The sequence below is a fragment of the Microplitis demolitor genome, chromosome 3, assembly GCF_026212275.2.
Source record: "Microplitis demolitor isolate Queensland-Clemson2020A chromosome 3, iyMicDemo2.1a, whole genome shotgun sequence".
NCBI lineage: Eukaryota > Metazoa > Arthropoda > Insecta > Hymenoptera > Braconidae > Microplitis > Microplitis demolitor.
The window spans coordinates 17,192,455-17,215,280 of NC_068547.1; the positions used below are offsets into that span (position 1 = coordinate 17,192,455).

Consider the following 22,826-nt stretch of genomic DNA (forward strand, 5'->3'; position numbering starts at 1 on the left):
AACAAGATAAATTGATTAAATAATTTTTATACAATAATATAAATTATTTTTTATAAAACTTTTTATACTTTCCTAAATAAAAAAAAATAAAAAAACCATTCGTATAATAATCATTAATTATTAATTATAAGTATAGGTTGTATAAATATATTTATAAAGAAAAGTAATTATAAGTATAAATTACACTGAGGAAAAAAATAACTTTTAGAAATATTGTATTTTCTTCTTATAAGAAATTATGCTATTGGAAATTTTCAATCTCATATATTTTTAGTCCAAAAGTTTGATGACGATTTAAAATCATTTTCTTAATCGAGAAAATCTGAGCTCAGCTCAAGATTTGCTGATCTTTTTTTTTTTGAAGTACTGTAAGTAAATTTCGATTTTTTTCTATCAAAAAAATTACTCTTCAACGTAAATATGTAATTTGAAATGTAATAAATTTTATTGATTTACTAGTTGAGAAAATTTTGATGATATAAAAGTTCATTTTTTTCCTGCTGTGAAAATTGAAAATTTCCAAAAAAAGGGAAGATATTAGTTTCAGTTCGATTTTTGAAAATTGAGTTTTCATCAGATCTCGAAGTTTTGAGGTCCTAGGATGCTATTCTAACCATTTTCAGATGGACGTCTGTGGATGTGTGTGTATGTAAATTTTTTCTGTCCGACGATATCTTTGAAATTGATTAGATTTTGTAGTCGATCGGCCGAGTAGTTTATGAGTTAATGTAAAAGACTTAGTACCTGATCAAGAAACTAGTACTCGATCACTCCATGAATTTGTATATCTATTAGGCTGATTCAAAAAAATGGACTATTTTTTTTATTTTTCGACATTCTCTGTGAAATATATTCAGAGAGACAAGAAAAAACGCCTGTAAAAATCAGAGCTCTTAATATTAATATTTAGAGGTCGCGCATCTCAAATTTCTATTTCCCGTTTAAGTAACATGGGAAAATTTATTTTTTAAGCTTTGGAATTTTGTAGCTCACGGTGGGACCAATACTTTTAAATGTTCGAGACATATTCTTATGGGAAATTTGACGCTCTATAAGAAAGGTTTCTTGTAATTTTTTGATATTTTTATTTCTTCAAAAGTTATTCGAAGTTAAAGTTAGATTGACGATAAATTTTTACAACTTTTAAATTTTTTGACGCAACCATCAACTTTATCGGAAAATTTTATAGGACATTTTTTGTAGAGCATTTTATTTCCTACAACTTATCTTATAAAAAAGGGTTCGATATTTCTCACAAGTCGTAAGTTATTTGCAATTAACTGAAAATTTTAATATAATTAATTTTAAGCGACAAAATTTGGATTTTTTAAGAAGATTTACAGTTAATTGGAAGTAACTTACGACTTGTGAGAAATATCGAACCCTTTTTTACAAGATAAGTTGTAGGAAATAAAATGCTCTACAAAAAATGTCCTATACTTTTCCGATAAAGTTGATGGTTGCGTCAAAAAATTTAAAAGTTGTAAAAATTCATCGTCAATCTAACTTTAACTTTGAATAACTGTTGAAGAAATAAAAATATCAAAAAATTACAAGAGACCTTTCTTATAGAGCGTCAAATTTCCCATAAGAGTATGTCTTAAACATTTAAAAGTATTGGTCCCACCGTGAGCTACAAAATTCCAAAGCTTAAAAAATAAATTTTCCCATGTTATTTAAACGGGAAATAGAAATTTGCGATTCGCGACCTCTAAATATTAATATTAAGAGCTCTGATTTTTACAGGCGTTTTTTCTTGTCTCTCTGAATATATTTCACGGGGAATATCAAAAAAAAAAAATAGTCAATTTTTTTGAATCAGCCTAATATATATATTTTATAAATTTCACTAAATACATATAGACATACAAACACATAAGTGGTCGAGTACTAGTTCCCTAATCAGGTACTAGGTTTCTTACCTTATACGGAAAATAAAAATATTTCTTTTTTTTAGGTTTTTTTCATATAATTCATAAACTATTTGACCAATCGACTTAAACATCTAATCAGGTCTAAGTTTTTATGAGCCCTTTTAATTGTCATTAATCACTTCAAAATAAATTGATTCGTTCCAAAGATATCGTACGACAAAAATTAATTTTTTTTTTTTTCTAAATGTATTTTTTTTGTTTAGTAGCAAAATAAATATTTTTTGACTTCGAAGATCTCAAAAATTAGCAAATAATAACGTTTACAAGCTTTCTGAGCTCGAAAACAGCGGGAAGTTTTAAAGTTGGCTCACAGGGTCATCCGTTCTTCAGATTTTTTTTTAGTGGAAAGTAACAAAAAAATCTTTTTGTTTAATTGAACATGAAAGTAGCATTAAGATGCAATTAAGTTGATTAACTAGTAATATAGGCTTAAAAAATCAAATTTTTTTTTTTAAATAAAAATTGTGAAGATACAAGTAAGCAACCTTGGCTGATTCATGAATACTTTAAAGTAATTTAAATGATAAAATCGTGTGTTAAAAAATAAGATGAGTTGTCTTCATCATCATCATCATCATAATCGTCGTCGTAGATTTTTTATTATGTGAGTATTGGTAATGATATTGATATTGGTTTTGATGCTGATGTTGATGTTGCATTAAAAAGGATAAAATAACGCAGTGACTTACGTGCATTGCGTGGTGGTGATGCTTTATGCAAATGAGAAGATGTCCTGTGGTGTATAATGTAACGTGTAATGTGTAATGTAGTGGAGAATTTCTTTGAAAAGTGTACATACTTTTATAAAGAGAATCACGTCGGTGCAGTCAGGTCTCGCGGCTCGCGGCTGCGGCCCATCCCGAGGGCATTGGTCAACGTCGGGAGATAAAGAGGGTGGAGAAACTCCTGGCACCACTGGTCGACCTTGTTAAAAATTCAGACTTGCTGAGTTTTTATCTTTTTATTTAACCAACTATCCGGATGGTAACAATAAAATTAAATGCTGTTTAATCAATATCGCAAACTTTATTCCCGATGAAAAAAGTTTTTATATAACTGTATACAGTTATATATTAATTATACACAATTAGATAAAGGTAATGTATAATTATATAAAATTTTTATATAATTATATGCCATCTTATATGAAAATGCAAAAAAAAAAATAATAATAAAATATTATTCAAATGTATATATTTCTATACAATTATATAGAGTTGTATATAATTATATATAATCTATATGAATACAGTATGTAATTATATACAAATGTATATATTTGTATACGAGTTTATAGAATTGTATATAATTATATATAACCTATATGAATACAGTATATAATTATATACAAATGTATATATTTGTATACAATTATTTAGAATTGTATATAATTATATATAACCTATATGAATACAGTATGTAATTATATACAAATGTATATATTTGTATACAATTATATAGAGTTGTATATAATTATATATAATCTATATGAAGACATTATGTGATTATATACAAATTATATACAAATATGATATAATTATGAAAGTATACAAATGAATCGGGCCATTTTTTCTATCCAATTGTATAAAATCTTTTTTCATCGGCTTATTTCATGAAATATTATTTTTTAATTAATTTGATTATTGAATTTGAGGAAAATTTTATTAGATGTTGCGCAATAATTATTTTCATTAGTAACATTCATAATTAAATATATTAATTTTATTAATAAAATTGATGTTTCTGTTTTGTTTGTTTTTTAGTTTAAATGTAATAAAGAACACGTTTAATATGAAAGTAATTATAGATAAGTGCTGGTATTAATTAATATCAGCAAAACTATTGACAAGATAATTAGCTTATTTGCATTAATAGCAAAGCGGAAATGGTTCACTAATGAATTTATTCTATATCATTCACTATAGTCATTTAAAAATAAAGTTGTAATATCATTATTATTAGTTTCGATAAATTGAAAAACTGCAACATATAACTTGAAATAATTTCAGTTACATTTCAAGTGAAGTAATTCCGGATTTGAATCAAGTGAAATATTATTATAAGAAGCATTTGCTAAGGATAATGTTTGAATAAATTTATAATCGCAGTATCTATTTGTTTATTTTAATTTTATCAATTATATGTTTTTTTTTTTTTTAATTTATTTATTGAGTGCTGATGAAGTCGCAATAAAAGTGACGAAATGTCTAACATTTAGTAGTATTCAGATTCTATTTTTTTTTTTTTGCTCGCTTTCCTGTAATTTTAATTATAGTTAAAATTAATGGTTCAAATTTTAAATTATAATAGAGAAAAACTTTTTAAAAGAAAATGGAAAAAATTATTTAGAGACTATTAGTTAAATATTTTTAGTTATTAAAAACAAATAAATTTTTTAATTTAAGTAAATTCCAAATTGATCATGTGAAGATTTTTTTACTCATTTTTTTAAAAAGTTTTTCAATTTTGAATTTAAAAAGTTGAGAGTTGAATATATTCTTACTTAATATTAAAGAAAAAAACTTATGAATATCTTTTAGACTCATCTGAGATCCTTTTATTTCCATGTTTTACAGAAAAGTCTGTGTTTAAAGTCCAGTTTTGTTTTTTCAAAAATATATAGTTAATAGGTATATACATTAAATAAAGTTACGATCGTAAAATGGGCTGATTCGTGTTAGTAATTTCTTCGAGACGCTATTCCAATTTGCACCTTCATAGCTATCAATGTCAAATACTTTTCATTTTTTTTCTATAAGAGTGATCTCAAAATTCTACCTTTATATATATATATATATATGATATATATATATATATATATATATATATATATATATATATATATATATATATAATGTAAAAATCACAGCATGTCTTGTCGTAATAAAATGAAAAATAAAATATTTTCTTTTTTTTGATACTAACTTCTTTTTTTGTACTGCTAAGAAGCCGAAATATTTAAATAAAAATTATTTTGAAACAACATATAAATATATAATTTTGTATTATAAAAATATAATTGGTTTAACTATCATTAACTTTACCTCTGTATAAATTTTGAATCTATATACAACAAGTAGAGATGTGCGAATTTTATAAGAGTCGAATAATTCAAATTTCCGAACCATTCAAAACTTTTCGCGAAGCAGGAAACTTTTTTTATATAATTCAAATTTTTTGGTATTATTCGAATCTTTTCGACATATTCGTAACTTTTCAAATTACTCGATTTGAATCAAGAAAATTCTGATTAGCTTTGAAATATTAAATTTTTATTTATTGGAGAGCTTAATTTTTAAAGTAACCAAAAATAATTTTTTCATAGATTCGTGTCTAAGCTTTATTTACCTCTGACAAAAATTTGAATTATTGGGAAAACTATTTCTATTTCAAAAGAAAATTTTTGAATAGTTTATGAATTTTCGAACAATCCTGGGTCAAAAATAAAAATTGATTCAGGTTCGCTTCGCCTTATTTTCTTTTGAAGTTATCGATTTGCCGACGATTTTTCGATAAGATCTCGACTTTTTCAACTTAAATTAAATTTTTTTCAACTTTTTTCATCTTAGTTTCAACTTATTTATATTTTTTGGTCTTAGCTTGAACTTATTCGTCTTTACTTCGAGTACGATAATTATTCACCTTACTTTTGACTTGCTAAACCCAGTCGAAAAAAAGTTATTTATTCGCCTTACTTATTTCGCCTTAATATATAAAAATTATTTCACTTTCGTTTTGACTTTTTCGCCTTATACTTTAAGTCGAATAAGTCTAAACCAAATCAATTTCGACTTGATCTTGACTTCTTCGTCTTAAAATTCAAGTCGAATAAGTTTAAACCAAGTCAATTTCGACTTGATTTCAACTTTTTCGTTTTAAATCGTGACTAAATAAGCCAGTTAAGTCTAAACCCAGGCGAAAACTCATTGTATTTCATATCTCCGTAGAATAAAGTTAAGCTTGTCTTGTGAAAAACGGCTCCAAATTTCGACTTGGTAAACCAAGTCTAAATCGAGTTTTATTTTTGACCCGGGATTCAAAAACTTACGAATGATTCGAAAAATTCGATTTGAAGTTTGAATTGAATAGTTCGATTCGAAACTAATGATTCGTAAGTTCGAACTATTCGCACACCCCTAATAACAAGCAATAGAATTTTTTAAAATATATATGATGAATTTAAATTGCCATTAAATATTTTATAAATAGCCGATAAAATTATTTAATCTTTAGTAATAAATTATTTTGAATATATTTAAGCAGTGAGATGAAAATCTCGGTGGTCTGCTACTGTATTACACGTTTATTCAAGATGAAATATGTCTACCAACGAAAACCCCAGAAGCGCTTTTATTAAACTTGATTAATTAATTATTTATATATGCAAATTATTTTTAATAGTTACAAACAACTCTTGACTAATTTAATTACTCTCTCTTTCTTTTGTATCCTTTCTCAACTTGATATTCATGTTTTTTTATTTTATTTATCTTCCATTTGTATTCGGATGTATATTATATCGGAGCTACAATACACTTATGGTTAATATAATATTATAATGGTTAACTGCATTTATACCCTGGGGCGCGTGCGATGCCGAAGAAAACATACAAATCAAAGTCTCTTAACTGGATACTAATTCGAGATCCTTCTTATTTTTATTTTTATAAATGTTGTCTGGTATGGCTTTTATCGTGTTGCGATACTTGAATAAAAGCATCTTGATTGATTTTATTCATTTCTATATAAATGTCACAGTGCATTCTCAAATTTGTGCAATTCAAAATTACTGAGTATTTGAATTATTTTATGTTGGTATAGCACAGTATTATTGCATTCCATTATTAAATATTTAATGATATTTATAAATAGTTTACGGAAAAAGATATAGTTGATGAGACAATAGAAAAATAGTTGAAATATTTTTATGTAGGCGAGACAAGATAAAATATTTATAAGTAATTGTGTATGATGATGAATTATGACATGACCTTTTATTTTTGTTAACTTAAGATTCGCGTATTGTAAATTATGAATACTATTTAAGAATAAATTATTATAATTATTTTTTAAATATGACAGTGATTACTTTTATAAACTTCCGTTTTAATTAATTAATGTCTTAATTTTTTTATTTTCATTACTTTAATATTTGCTTACACGAAGAGAAAATTACAGAAATGGTTCCTATAATTTATGGGAATGCCTCCTATAATATTATGGGAATCATTCCCATAATATATAGGAACCATTCCTATAATTTTATAGTAACCATTCCCATAATAGTATAGGAACCATTCCTATAAAATTATGGGAATCGTTCCCATACTATTATGGGAATGGTTCGCGTACTATCATGAAAATATTAATTCAAAGAAAAGTGTGAAAATTACTTCTACATGGAAAGAAAATTATAGGAAGTATTCCTATGTATTATGGGAATGGATCCAATAATAGTATAGGAATTGTACTCATACTATAATAGGAACTGTACTCATACTATTATAGGAATGGTTCCTATATATTATAGGAACCATCCCTATACCATTATGGGAGTTTTTTAATAATAAGGTCACAAAATATGAACGTTCGTTAGTGCGATCATTAAAAATTACATTATAAGAATCTATCGATGGTGAGGTTCAATTTGACACCATGACCAACATGTAATTTTCATAAAAAAAATTTTTTTCTATTTTTAAAATAAATTCAATAGGGTAGAAGTAGCATTTGTGGCCACTGCTCCATTTTTGAACATTTAAAACTTTACTTCAATTAATGAAGAAGTACTTATAAAATAAAATTTCCATTGCAATAGTGTGATAAGAGTGTCTCTGCACATATTTTGAAAATTAATTATGTTACTGCGTCTTCTATAAATTATTTTAATTTAATTTTTGAAGTGGCCAAAAACGAAACTCCTACCTTATAATTTAGAAAAAAATTTTTTTCAGAAATGTTCGAATTATTTTTGGGTTTTAACATTTTATTAACTTGCCTTGTGGAAATTGAAAATTAAAAAAAAAAAAAAAAAAAAAAAGGTAAGTTACTTATTTAACTAACTGAATATTTTTTTTTTTTTGCATGAAATAGATATCCGCGATTAGAAATATTTTATTGAAGGCATGCTAAAAATTAAAAAAAATCATATGATTTTTTGCAATTATTTTTAAAAAATTGTTGTCACCAAAACAAAAGAAAATATATATATGTATATATATATATATATATATATATATATATATATATATATATATATATTAAATACCCTACAGCAATTTGTCATTCACAATAAAGATTAAAATTTATATACAAGGTCAGCAGTAATATTGCTACGAAAAGTGTATTACGATAAGGATAATTGCCTGAAAAAGCAATCTTCAATTATAATACCCACATATATAACATAAGTTTTTCCCGTGTGTGACCTGTGGTCATAAATTTATTTTCAAGTTATGTGAGATATTGATTAATGTTGATTTAAATATTTATAACTCTAAAATATATTACTGTTTTTTTTTTTTTTTTTTTCGAGTATTTTAAACTCATTATTTTATTTGGACATTTTCAAACGATATTTATGACACTTATTATCAACTTAATGCATGATAAATGATAATTATAATCATAATTATTCACACTTTGTTGTACTTTGAAATATTGTGGTCATAAGTCATAAACGTACTTTTTATTTTACTTTAAACATGCGTGTATAAATTTTTTTTTCTTTTTAAAATAAAGATCGCGCTATTATTTTAATGTATGATAAATTTTTTATAATTTAACTATACGAGTATATAAATCTTCTGTTATATGATTATTTTTTATTATTAAAATTTTATATCTTGTTATTGTATAATTAATAATTTAAGTCAAAATAATTTTTGTACGCAATTAAGTTTTAGAAAAAATATACAACTAAAGTTCAAAAATGTCATTGACAAGAAATGTATTTATTATAAAAATAAAATTTATTTTTCATTTTTAGAAACCTTAAAATTTGCTCAAATTTTTAGACCCGATTTTTGTAGTAAATACTAATTAATGCTACGAGACCGTGCGCTGACACTCACAAAAAAACCACTACAACATATTTTGAAAAAAAAAATTTTTTTTTAACTCCAAAACAAAACTGCATATTATTTTTTTTCATGATTATTATTTTTAATAAAAACTAACTAAAGCTTCAAAAAAAAATTTTGATTATATAAACCATCATATATATTTCCAATAAAATATTCTTGAATTTTTTTTATCGCGTGAAAATTAAAATTATAAAACTATCAGACAACAATGAAAACTTTTTTTTTCACTTTACTTGTCATAGTGCAGTGTAGGTTTTTAAAAAACTATATACATATACATGTATGTACATAGATGAAAAATCTAGTAGTAGTTAAATCGTAAATCAAGTTCTAGACGGCTATAAAGTTGTTAAAACAGCCTCCTGACACTCTATGGAGCTTATTTCACGGTCGAGCTGCTCGTGAATGACAAACTTAACAAGACGAGTGGTACATACAAGAGTATATAGGGCATTCTAACGGCAAGAGCTTCTCGATTCACGCCCACAATGTCGTTACATTCGCATGTTGTAATATTTATTATCATCTTACTGACTGGTAAATTATAAACAATTTAACTGTCAACATTTTGATTATTTTATTGTAAAATAACATTTCGTTATTTCATTAAATTTACATCTGAATTTTGCAAAATTTCAGTTTCATTAAATCACTTTTTTATTACAATAAACATTTCGTTATTTTATTCAAATTACGCGGCTATTTTCTTGGTTAGCTGTTTTATTCAATTGCTGTACTACTAAAAAAATGTTATTTTACAATTATTACTTGCTGAAATTATTATTTTTTTTTTTTTATTTCAGTATCGGGTTACAGTGAATTTAACGGACGTAGAGCTGCTGAATGTAAGTTAAAAATATGTGTATACATTATATATTATATATTTATATTTACATTTAACAGTAAATGTTATATTAAATTTTATTGCTGTTTCGTTGAATTAAAAATTCAAAACATTAGATGAAAATTCAATTTGTGAGCCAAATAAAAAACATTTAGACTTGGAAGGTTGTGGCGAATGTATTTGTAAAAGTCATGGATACGGCAGTTTATGCGAACAAGTAACATGTTCTAAAACCTTCAAAAGACCGATTCGTAAGTTTATTTTACATTTAAATTTTAACGATTATTTTTTAAATAAATAAAAAAACGATATTTTTATTTATTTATTTTTATTTAAATAGAGTTCATTAAAGAAAAGCGCGGCACACGCTATTTGAAAATTTAGAAAAGAAATTTTTTTAGCGACACCTTTTTTTTTTTTTAATACATGGTAATTTTTTGATGTCAAGTACTCGGGGTAAAATGGAGAATCTTAAAAATTAAAAAAAATAAAAAATAATTCTTTGGGGATAACCCAGTTTTAAAAAAAAATCTCGAAAAAGGCTGACCCTGTGGGTTAACCTCAAAACTTACCGCTGTTTTCAAGCTCAGAGAATACGAAAACGTTATTATTGGTAAACTTTTAAATTCAGAGGTCATAAAATGGTTGGAAAGAGCTTATTGAGACAGATTTGATCAAACTTTAAAACAAATTGGTCGGACGATTTACGAGTTATGCAACAAAAACTTAAAAAAGGAATTTTTTGAAACGTTTATTTTTCCTATAACTTGTAAACTACTCGACCGATCGACTCCAAAATCTAATGTTCTAAGTCTTAAAGAGTCAGAATAGCTTCCTAGGACCTCGAAAACGTCAAGATCTTATGAAAATTCGATTTTCGAAAATCGGACCGAAACCAACAACTCCCTTTTTTTTGTAAATTTTCAATTTTCACAGCGGGGAGTTAAAAGAGTTGAGAAAAACTAGTTATAGATTTAATTGATAAATGATAGATGATTTGATAAAAAATAAAATGAAATTGTCGATAATAATTATAATTAGCGATTCGAGTCGAAATTTAAATCGTAGATTGAACGTAGTAGACGTTAAAAACATAAATTCAACCTTTCAAGACGTAAATAGCCGTAAAAACTCATTTGAGACGTAGTTGACGTACGAAAACGTAAATAAGACTTTCGTAATCGTATATACAACTTTTCAAAACTTGCAATACAAAAATTAAACTTTATCGGAAACATTTCGATGTCAAAAAAAACATATCTAGCACCCAGAAGATGAGAAATATAAATTTCCAGCAGCTATTGGAAAATATTTCGGGCCTTACAAGAGATAACTCTTTGAGACTCTATACTCTTTTAATTAGCTTACGAGCCATTAGTAGAGTTTTCTCCTACAAGGCTTAAAATATTTTTCAAAAGCTGCTGGAAATTTTTATTTCTCGTCTTCTGGCTGCTAGATGTTTTTTTTTGACATCGAAATGTTTCCGATAAAAGTCAATTTTTGTATTGCAAGTTTTGAAAGGTTGTGTCTACGATTACGCAAGTCTTATTTATGTTTTCGTACGTCAGCTATGTCTAAAATACGTTTTTACGGCTATTTACGTCTTGAAGGGTTGAATTACGTTTTAAACGTCTAGTACGATCAATCTACGATTTAAACTTCGACTCGGAAACAAAAATTTCCTGGAGTACTTCGAAATATTTTTAAAAGTAAAATTTTGAATAATGGCGGTTAAGTTCAAAATATTAAAAAACGAACTGTGTATGGGGATTGAAATCTATAAGAATTAATTACTATTTAAGTATCCCGTCATGACCTGATTTCGTCTGTTAACAAATAATTAATTAATAAATTTGATTACAGTAAAAATGAAATAATAATAATGATTATTGATAATAGATGATCGTGAATGTACACCAATGGAAGACTTTTCAACATACTGTCACTACTGTAAATGTTCAGCTGGTGGTATACCAGTTGATTGTCGTGAAAAAAGATCTGGTTGCTTGGACGAATTAATGGAGCGTTTACAAATAAAAAGATTGGAAAGAAGAGCTAGGCGTAATATGCGAGAAAAACAAATTAAAATAAAAATTCCAACCAGTCGGTTTTTGGATTATTGAATCCATGTTAATATATTCATAATAATATGTAATTTAAATGAATTAAAAAATAAAATTTAATTTTAAAAATGATTGATTGGAAAATAAATCATTGATTATGTAAGAACAATGAAAACGATATCGAAGATTGAAAAATAAAATCCAATGTAATCACCGATTAATTTTCTCTTTTAAATCAATAGACTCGGGTATCAAGGATTTGAGTAATTACTTTACGCAATAATCATACCGATTTATGTAATAAAGTAGCTGAAAAATAATTCAACTGTTCGATTCAGTATTAAGTGGTTTTCAATAATTGTCGGGTTTTTAAATTCTTCTACTTACACCACTTGTATTGATACGGATAAATAAAGTCTATATAAAGTTAAATTTTATACTTGAATCGTTTACTTGAGAAACCCCATGAGTCAGGACTTATAGGGTTTCTTAAATAAACTTGTAATTACATTTTTACCAAAATAAATTATTTTTTTTTTCTTAATTAAAAAGAAATTGTTTCTTGATAAGAAGAAATGTTCCCATTTTAAAATTCAAATTTAAATAAGTTGATCTTAATGATTTGAAGATCATCTTAATGATTTGAAGCACAAATACATACTTCACAGTTTAATTTATAAGTGAAATAAATGATTCAGATGGAAAAAAACTGTAAATGAATTAATTTTTTTTTAATTTTCACTTTTTTTTGTTGAGAAACCTTATGAGTCAATCAAGTTTAAATTAATTTTTTAAATAGTATAAATTAAAAAATAAATTTTTGTCTGTTAGAATCTTTTCAAGCGACGTCACTATAATTATTTTTTATTATTCATTTAAAATCTTTACACTATAAGAAATTTTTGGAGTGAACGCGAAGTAAATCCGGAGTGGATGCGGTGGGGATGATTACTTAATATTAATTAACTATAGTTATAAGTATAACTATAGTTAATTAATCCCCTTGGAGTAAAATTCACTTCGAAGGGGAGTTTAATTTAATACTAAAACTCTGAATCAGAGTGAATACGGATTTATATGAACTCCAGATCACTCCGAAATAACTCCACTGAAAAAACAAACTTCCTATTTACTCCGTATGCGGAGTGATTTTTTCTGGTTGCGTAACAGTTCAACCAAAGACAAAATAACCGAATAACACATTTGTGTTTATCGAAATATACGCCAACACAAGACGTTACCGTGTTGTGCCTTTTTATCATAGTTTTTGTGTGTGTTTATTCAACATTAGAACAACACATAAGCTTGTTATCGTATGCGCTAATAAAGTAAAGGAAGGGGAAGTGGGGAAATGGGCTCCCAAAATTTAACGGGCCCATTTTGCCCCCAAATTATTTGAGGCACTTCAAATTTTAAGTGCCCCCCTTTCCCTATTAGGGGAGAGTGGGGCAAAATGGACCCCTGGGGACAAAATGGGCTGACATTTATATTACATATGAGCCCTTTTTTCTAAAGGGGTCCACCCCCCCCCCTTCCCCTACGGAAATTTCATACTGAATATTTGAATTTTTTGCAAATATATATTCCTTTAAATGACTATTTTGGCGTCGGTCATTTTGTCTGCGGTCATTTAAGCGTGACACCATTTTTTTTAAAACTCCGGAACTCCGAGTGACGGAGTGAATTTAGAATAAAATAAAATCCGTCATCACTCCGAATTTACTCCCGATTTTTTGTGTACGCTAAGTTTTTTCAGAAAATTTTTTTCTGTCTCTCCCGAAAAATTGGGTGCTCTTGACATGAGGTTTCTCAAATAAACGATTCACTTCATTTCTCCTCACCATTATCAATTTTTTTTTTCAACAAAAAATTTCTTATTCCATAGAATTTTTTTTTTCTAAATATATGAATTACACAAAATAAATATTTAAAAAAATAACAACTTCCTTCTACAGTATATTTTATTTAATACAAAGGTGTTGTATTATATATGTGATTATGATTAAATATATCATTTATGATATCCATATTTGGTTGGAGCGAAATTCCATTTATTGCCCAGAGCTCATTGTTACATTATTTATTTATATTTTAATTGAGTTGAAATTTAAAAAATAATAATAAAGAGTAATAAAAAATAGAAAAAAAAAAATATTGAATTGAGATCTTGAACAATGCTGGATGTTAAGGAACAATGTGCGCAAATATTTTTAGATGACCATTGACCCTGTATTCTGCACAGCATCGTAGTTGTTGTCGTGGTCGTTTACGTTGTTGCCATAGGAATTTACGTCGGCGACATTACGGGCAAATGCATTACGCCCGACAAGAGGGCGTATAGGCATGCGAGAAATGCAGATAAAGGTAAAATTAAATGTTGTCGGCATCACTAGGTCCTGTGGACTATTGAACAATGTCCTTATGAGACATCAAGGGGGTGGATACTCTGAAAAATATTTTTTTTATTGAGACAAAGCTATTAAAATTATTGGTCAGTAGGTTCTTGGTATATAGTTGTGGGTACAATGTAGTCAGTTTAATTAAATAAGTCTCTTGTGATCCTTCCTCGGATAGTTTGCGTATAATTATCTTGCCGGGAAGAACTTGAATAATTGTTCGTATATACACTTTAAATTATTACGGGTCGTTTAATTATTTAGATAAGACAAGAATTTGTGTTAGTAGATTTTTAGAATTATTTAAAATAGCTATTGGATAATAATAATAATAGAGCCTTAGTGGTATAACTTTAATTATAGAATAAGAAGTTAATAAGGAATTTACAAGTGTAGACACGACCTTTCCCTCGAAGAAAGTCTTGAGAAGACTTTCACGCCCAAGGACGCTGATACATCCCTGTTAGAGTGGTTACTCAAGAGTTTAAAAGATTTCACAAATTGGCTCCCATTATTTTCAGATCCAGAGCCAGAGTCAGAGTCAGAGCTTCGTCAGCTGGAACGTGCCCAGAATAATTCGGGTACTATAAAATTACGTCGTTTACTCAATTCATGTGACAGGTTCTTCAAGTTTTTTATCACACCCATGACATTGCATTTATATATTCATAAATATGTATGTTGTGTGTCAATTTAACATACAATTTTTATCTTGTTTCAAATGTCATAATCGATTGATTTTTTAACACACAAAAATATTATTTTATACGAAAGTAACACTTTTTATATGTTACTGTGAAATTAACACACAAAATGTGTTAAAAATAATCTCGACCGAAACAAAAGAATTCTCGGATAATTTCAAGTAAAAAGTTAAAACTATTGCCTCGGTTGTTTTTCTGGGGGGGAAGTACGACGTGCTACCCATCGTGTAACCACACTATTGTAATGATCGGCTGGCATTTTTTATTATTCATTTCATTTTATAATTTTATTGGATTAATTTTAAAAACATTTTAAGAAAATAATAATACATGATTGTATATATATATATATATATATATATATATATATATATATATATATATATATATATTGAACAATACATCATATTATTATTTTTATTATTATTATTTTTTTATTATTTTTACTAATATTATCGTTATTTTTAATATTTCACTGCTGAAGAATCAATTATCTACAGTTGTTTCATTGATTTTAACTTTACATTAAATAATGTAAAAAATACTTTTGAGAAGTGTCCAAGTAACACAAAAGCGTATGTCAAATTCAACACTCTTCAAGTGTTGCAAATAACATATGAGTGTGTTAAAACTGAAGGTTACGTTTTCGAGAATGTTGACACTCATTACTTTGAATATACACGAGTGTAACTTTTTCAAAACAAACGACGTACGTTGAAATAACATATAAATAAGTGTCAATCGATCGTTTTACATATGAAAGTGTCAATTTTGACGAATCCATTTTTTACTGTGTATTAGGGTGTTTCAAAAAATAACAAATTTTTTTTTTCTTCTCGGAATCAGGTTCAAAAGTTTAATTTAGATATAAAAATACGCCTGTGAAAATTAGAGTTCTTAATATTAACGTTAAGGGGCCGCATCGCACTTTTCTATTTTCCATGAGAATAACATGGAAAAAATTTTTTTGCATCTTCTGATTTTTATAATTAGCTAACGATGCATAGTAGAAAAAATTAACATACATATTTTTGTAGGGAATTGAATGCTCTACAAAAAGTCTCTTATCATTTTTTGATAAATCCATTTGTTCATAAGTTATTCGAGGTTGAAGTTGAATTTATAATAAATTTTGAGATCTTGTTACTTTTCCAGCGAAACTATCAGACTTATCACAAAGTATAATAGGACCTTTTTTGTAGACATTTTTATTTCCTACAAATTATTACCTATAAAATTTTTTCGAATTCCATATCTGGCGGCATATTACATATGCATAAATTCATTCAAAATATTTTAATTTTTATTTAATTTAATGTTCGTTAATAAATTGTTTGTCAATAGATCTATCAAAAAAAATATTTTTTATATATCGCATATAAATGAATAATTAATTAATTATAAATATACTATATATTTTTAATTGATTAAACTACTTATGGTTTTGCAAAAACAAAATATTTTTTTGCCGATATCGATTATTATTTTTGAAATTAATTACCAAGCAAAAAAAAATTAATTATAGTAGACAGCTGATTAATCGATTTATTTGTCTGTTATTAGAAAAAATAAATAATTAAAAAATTTTCGAATTTATTATAATTACTTGTAATTATTTTTATTTTTTTTCTCAAACATCAATTTTGTACTAACGTAAAATTGTCAGGTTGTTTATTTGATTTTTTTTAATTTTAACAAAAATAAGTTTTTTTTCGAGATTTATCACCAACGTAATAAATTTTTGTATCAATCTTCATGTTAAAAGCAGTCTTCTATCTCGGTGTAGATTACAATTCAAATTTATCTGCTGGCAAAATTTATTTAATTTCTGATATAATTAATTATAACTAAAAAGCTAAAACTATAAAAAGACATTAGTTCATGATCTGAAAGTTCAATACCTTGATTCAATTTACAACAAAGATATCGTTGTCATAAATTATTTGTTCTCTCTTAATAATATTGATAGAGGCATAGTCAGCTCGACAAAAATAAAAGCATGCATTTTAATTAATTGTTTTTATGATAAGGAACATACATTAATTAATAAATGTCCCGGTGGATAATATTTTAGTCCCATTTTTCGGGACATAAATGTATTGTTGAAATACTGAGTTACTGAAGATTTTAGACCTCAAGTCAGGTTTTCGAGTAAAAATAAAATAATAAAAGACGAAGAAGTTTAAGGATTGACTGAACGGATATGGTAAAAGTTTAATGACTTTAGGATATATGAAGCCTTTTTCTTTCCTTTTTTTTTTAAATAATGGCTATAAAGTATCACATTATATTTAAAAAAAAAAAAAAAAATAACTGATTTTTTTTTAATAGGATACCGGTATGTGAAATTTTAATAAAATATACACACGGAGAGAATTTTATAGTAAAAGCTATCATCTAGTTATAGTAAAATTTTTAAACTTGATTCGATAGAAGTGAATATCATTTAAATTATTAAATAGACAATTTGAATTGTAGTATCTATCAATAGTATGGTAAAATCTACAATTATTGATAATAATCAAAAATTATAACTTTTATTATCTTAACTAATTATTACTATTATCGCCATCGTAATTCTTAATAACCTGATGGTAATAGTTACCACCAGCCCAAATAATAATTACTGTCTAAACTAATAAAAAATTTAAATATCGGCGTTACAGATCAAATGACGCTCCATTATTTTATGTTCTAAAAAAAATCCTGATTGTTGATGATGATAAAGTTTTCCTTGTCACTCAATACTTGGATGGATGCTATTTTGATGATCATACTCAATCATTTAAAGTTATCAATAACAGCTCCGATGTAAAGTCTCACAAGCTGGTCGAGAAATTTTCAACAATTAATTGTTAATGTTTTATTAATACACGGAGATAATTTTATAATAAAAGTTATCATTTAGTTAAAATAAAATTTTTTAACTGAATTCGATAGTAGTGAATATTATTTAAATTATTAAATAAATCATCTGAATTATAGTATCTGCCAACAGTATGGTAAGATCTACAATTATTGATGATAATCAGAAATTTTAACTTTTATTATTTTATCTAATTATAATTATTATCAACATTGTAATTCTTAATAACCTGATGGCAATAGTTACCACCAGCCCAAATAATAATTACTGTCTAAACTAATAAAGAATTTAAATATCGGCGTTACAGATCAAATGATGCTCCATTATTTTACGTTCTAAAAAAAATACTGATTGTTGACGATGACAAAGTTTTCCTTGTCACTCAATACTTGCATGATTGCTATTTTGATGATCATACCCAATCATTTAAAGTTATCAATAACAGTTCGAATATTTGGAAAGTTTTATTATATTCGGACTTGAACGATTATATTGTTACTTATTTTACTTATTTAAAGGACAAAATGGATTTAGCTTAAATATGGATATCAATAAAGGATTTAAATTTATATAAACTTATCCTATTTTTTGTATCAGAATTTTTCCAACCTTGAATGGTAATAGTTACCATTTTCGATTGTAACAATTACAATCTTTAATAGTTACAATTAGCATCTTCGATAGTAATCGTCACCACCACCAATTTTTACTGCTATCATTCTCAATGGTAAAACTAATTATTTTACTACTGAAAAAGATTCCTACCATTTCAAAGAGTTGAAACTAAAAATTTAGAATCGAAAATAGTTATAATAATAAAATTTTCTCCATGTATTACTGAGGAACGGAGTTCAAATCGATGAAATTGAAAAAAGATTGACTCTGCAAACCAAATACTAAAATTTTTGTTGTTTTGGGATTTAAACTCAACCTCTTCTTAAATATCCTACAGAAGTAGGGAACTCAGATTTTTTTTTAATTTTTTTACGACAATATTTTTAAAACAAAGCAATGGATTGTTGTAAGTAATTGATCTAAGATCAAAATAAAAATGTAACATTATTTTCAGTCTACTTCATTCAGGATTTTACGTTTCATTCAATAAAAAATATCCTAGAGGTCATTAGATTTGGAAATCGATCTATCGGATCATTTCCAACATATTCAAAGAAAGTTAAAAAAAGACGTGATTTTATTTCAAGATTTTTGAATAAGTCAAAATCTACTAGACTGATTCATATCAAATTAGGACCATTTTTGATGGGCATCAAAAGCCCGTCTGATTTTTTTAATTTAGACTAAAATAATTTCTGTAAGTAAAATTGAGTAATTATTTACATAAGTCAAAAAAAAAATATTAATAAAAAAAAAAAAATATTAAAAAAATTTGTTATTTATTCAGTGTCAAGTTAAGTGACATATTTTTTAAATTTACCTGATATCTGTAAAAAATTATTGACTCAATTGTTCGAATATAATTACTTTTTTTAAAAGTCACAGACTAATACAATTTTTAATTAATTAATGATGAGGACATATTAAATTATTCAAAAATAACAACGATCTTATTCATTAGATTTATTTAAATGATAATACGAAATTTTGTAACAAGCTGTGAAATTCAAACAGTAACATATTTTTTTATCGATGATTCATGAAGTGTATGTTTTTTAAATTAATTCGCGTGAAGTAATTTGGTAAAAATATGCTACTACTAAATCCGTGCAATTAAATCCTTGGACAATCATATAAATACCTCGTTTGCAATGAATTTTCATTATAAACATTTCTGACATATCAAGTTGTAAGTGATATTAAATAATTATATTGATAAGCTCAATCGGCATTTAGCTATTATAGTTTATTTTAATTTATGGCTCAACTATTAGAAACAAAAAAATAATTATACTTTTTGCAGGCAATTTCATTTCTAACACAAAAGATTCTAATAATTTTTTTTAATAAATTCAATAATTCGGCTGCAATTTAAAATTTAAATACTCGATTTAGGGGAAGGGGGGGGGTAGAAGGGGGTAGGGTAGGCGATACGGGATATCCCCAAAATTTTGTAAAAAAAAAATTTATTTTTTCAATGGTTTTTGAAACATTCCAAAATCACTTTTTTAAATATAATTGAGCGTTATTTTGAATTTTCGTTGTTATACTCTTTCAAAAATCAATTGTCCGTTGAAAAATATTATTGACTTTTATTTTATGATAAAAACTATTAAAAATTTGTTTTTCTTCTTTAGTATCCAATAATCATGTCAAATATAATTTTTCTTTTTGTAAATTACTTGCATAAAGTTTAACTTATTCAAATTCAATTGAAATACAGAAATTTTTTATTTTACCTTTTTTAGTTTGGCCATAATATTGAACGATAGTCAATTAAATTTAACAGATGCAATAATTATTTCTAATTTTTTGTTTTTCAGCCCCAGTACATTAGCAATTAAATAGCAAAAATGATTAGAATCTTGTTTGCTCTTCTCTTAATTGGAATCTTAGCCATCGCTGCAATAGAAGCAAGTTGTCGTCAACCACCACAACCTTATTGCCAAGTAAGTTAATAATTTTATAACCTAAATAAGAGAAGGCTGGGCAAAATAAGACATCTTAGTTTCTTTGTTGAAAATTTAAAATTACCTGCACCGATCGGGCTGATTCACTTGTCCCATTCTTACAAACCGTAATTAAATATTTCTTAACAAAAAAACGATTTCTTTTAATTTCAATCTATGGCGTTTTATTTGGTCTCACTGTCTTGTTTAGCCTGACCTTTCCCTATATACTAATAACTATTAATATTTAGATTTATTAATTTATTTATTCGGTTGTTTTTTTTTCTTTTTTTTAGTGTGGTTGTCCATATAACCAGTATGGGTGTTGTCCCTGCTGTGGTTATTGTCAACAATGATGTTCTAAAGTTATGCAAATTTTTAAACTAATAATAGTTCTTTACAACTAACAATTCGTTTCAATATGAAAATAAAACTATTAGTTTAAATAAATATGTATAATTTGAGATCTTCTGTAACAACTGAATCCACAAAATAAATTTGTTTCATCAGAAATTAGATGAATATTACTGCTGTCATTATTATAATTATTCCCATTAATATTAATATTAACAATAAGTACAACTCGTTGTTCCTCGATCCACCAGAAGTTCAATTCTCTACAACTAAATAAGTCCTTAAAAATTTTTTCGTACAATTACTGATTACGTGATATTCAATTTTATCACCTCTATTGAAATACACGAAAAGAAAATTATGGGGATGGTTCCCATAATTTTTTCAAATTCTTTCCTATACCAGTAAATATACCGTTCAGCATTTACTGCTAAAATGCACCGAGTTCGAGCCTCAGCGTGAGGTGCTCCAGAGCATAGAAAGGTGGGTCGCGGTGGCCACAAATCGGGCGGATTCTTAACGCATCCCCAAACTCCTTTAAAATTTTTAATAGTTTCAGCAAAGATTGTCTCCACCACAAGCTCAGCAGCCAATTCCAACACAGAGAGGAAGGAGGAGACCCTATGCATCTCGGTTGTCAGTCCGAAGTTAGGTGTGTGTGTGAAAGTGTTGAAGTATGGACGAATGAATGTAAATAAAACTGGGTGTCATCTCAGGAAAGCAGGGGAAGAAACCACGTTCCCTCTTGACTAACTGTGGTATGTCGACCAATACATTGAATTGGTACTATGGGCATATCCTTCCAAGCCGACATGAGGGAAACCGAATGCTAGGATACTCTGGGTATGGATTCGTAGTGGCTGTTGGTTCGGCACCCATACGCAAAGGATCTCTGATCCTAAGGGTTATAATATCCGCCAATATTGAGCTTGCTCTATGTTTCGCTTATTTTAAAATTAAAACTTCAAATCGGAGTGACTGCAGTTTAAAATAAAATCCAGACTTCAAAATTACTCCTCTGAAAAGACAAAGTTCCTATTTACTCCGTTTGCACAGTGATTTTTTTGTTGACTTCAGAACTCCGAGTGACGGTGTGAATTCGGGTTTAAGGAGATCCGGTGGTATAGATCCTTTATAGAGGCTAAAAATTTCATGATTTTGAAAAAATTTTTTTTTATACCTTAATAAAAATCAAACCTTCTGAAATTTTGAGGGATTATTTTATTGTTATAAAAATATACGGAAATCCTTATAGCTAATAAAAAAAATGATTTTTACTATTTAAAAAATGGTGTTGAAGCCAGCTCCTCTAAAAAAAGAGACCCGGGCGGCGTAGAACAATTCAGCTCTTCTATGGGTCTGAAACAAAAAAATTTAATGGATTTTTAATCAGAATAAAAAAAAAAATTTGTTTTTGAAGAAGTGGCACTTTGTTGAAATTTGTAGTCTAAAAATTGCATTTTTTTCTTAACATTTTGCATGTTAAAAAATAGAAATATTCAACGCGAAAATTTTATTCTAGTTCCAGCGTAATATATTTAAATTTGAAAGCAATCGACCGGATAATTTTTTATTTCCCCACGCCAGGCAGAAAAAAGTAATTTCGAGATAAAGGCGTTTAAAGTTTTAGTTAAAGAAATTCTGAAGAAAACTAGATTTGAACATCTACTTACGATTAATCAGCTATTCCAACACCATATTTTTATCTTGTGCATTTCTTCGATTTTTCTTGTTTTTCATTATATGTTGACTTGTTTATCATTATTATAACTAGGTATAGAATTCGAAGCAGATGTTTTCTGCCGAACATTAGAATAAAAATTACTCACTCGGCTGGCCTGCTAAATAGCTTTTAGAACATGAAGTACTAGGAATATCATCGCCATATTTTATCAGTATATTTTTGAAATACTATACTTTCGAAGTATGAAAAAAAAAATTTTTTTTCGAAATTTCTAGACCAACGGGTCCCCTTAAATAAAATCCGTAATCACTCCGAATTCACTCCCAATTTTT

At 26.8% G+C, this 22,826-nt stretch overlaps 1 protein-coding gene and 1 long non-coding RNA gene across 2 annotated transcripts; both read left to right on the plus strand.

Moving 5' to 3' along the window:
• Positions 1-9,495: 9,495 nt before the first annotated feature.
• LOC103572435 (uncharacterized) lies at positions 9,496-11,986 on the plus strand. Its single transcript, XM_008551064.1, has 4 exons — positions 9,496-9,556; positions 9,823-9,864; positions 9,980-10,114; positions 11,763-11,986. The coding sequence occupies exons 1-4, from the start codon at positions 9,508-9,510 to the stop codon at positions 11,984-11,986; spliced, it is 450 nt and encodes a 149-aa protein (XP_008549286.1). The 5' UTR covers positions 9,496-9,507.
• Positions 11,987-19,614: 7,628 nt separating this feature from the next.
• LOC103572218 (uncharacterized) lies at positions 19,615-20,867 on the plus strand. The gene is made up of 3 exons (XR_549077.1): positions 19,615-19,696; positions 20,331-20,456; positions 20,753-20,867. It is a non-coding gene; the product is annotated as an uncharacterized LOC103572218 (long non-coding RNA).
• The last annotated feature ends 1,959 nt before the right edge of the window (positions 20,868-22,826 follow it).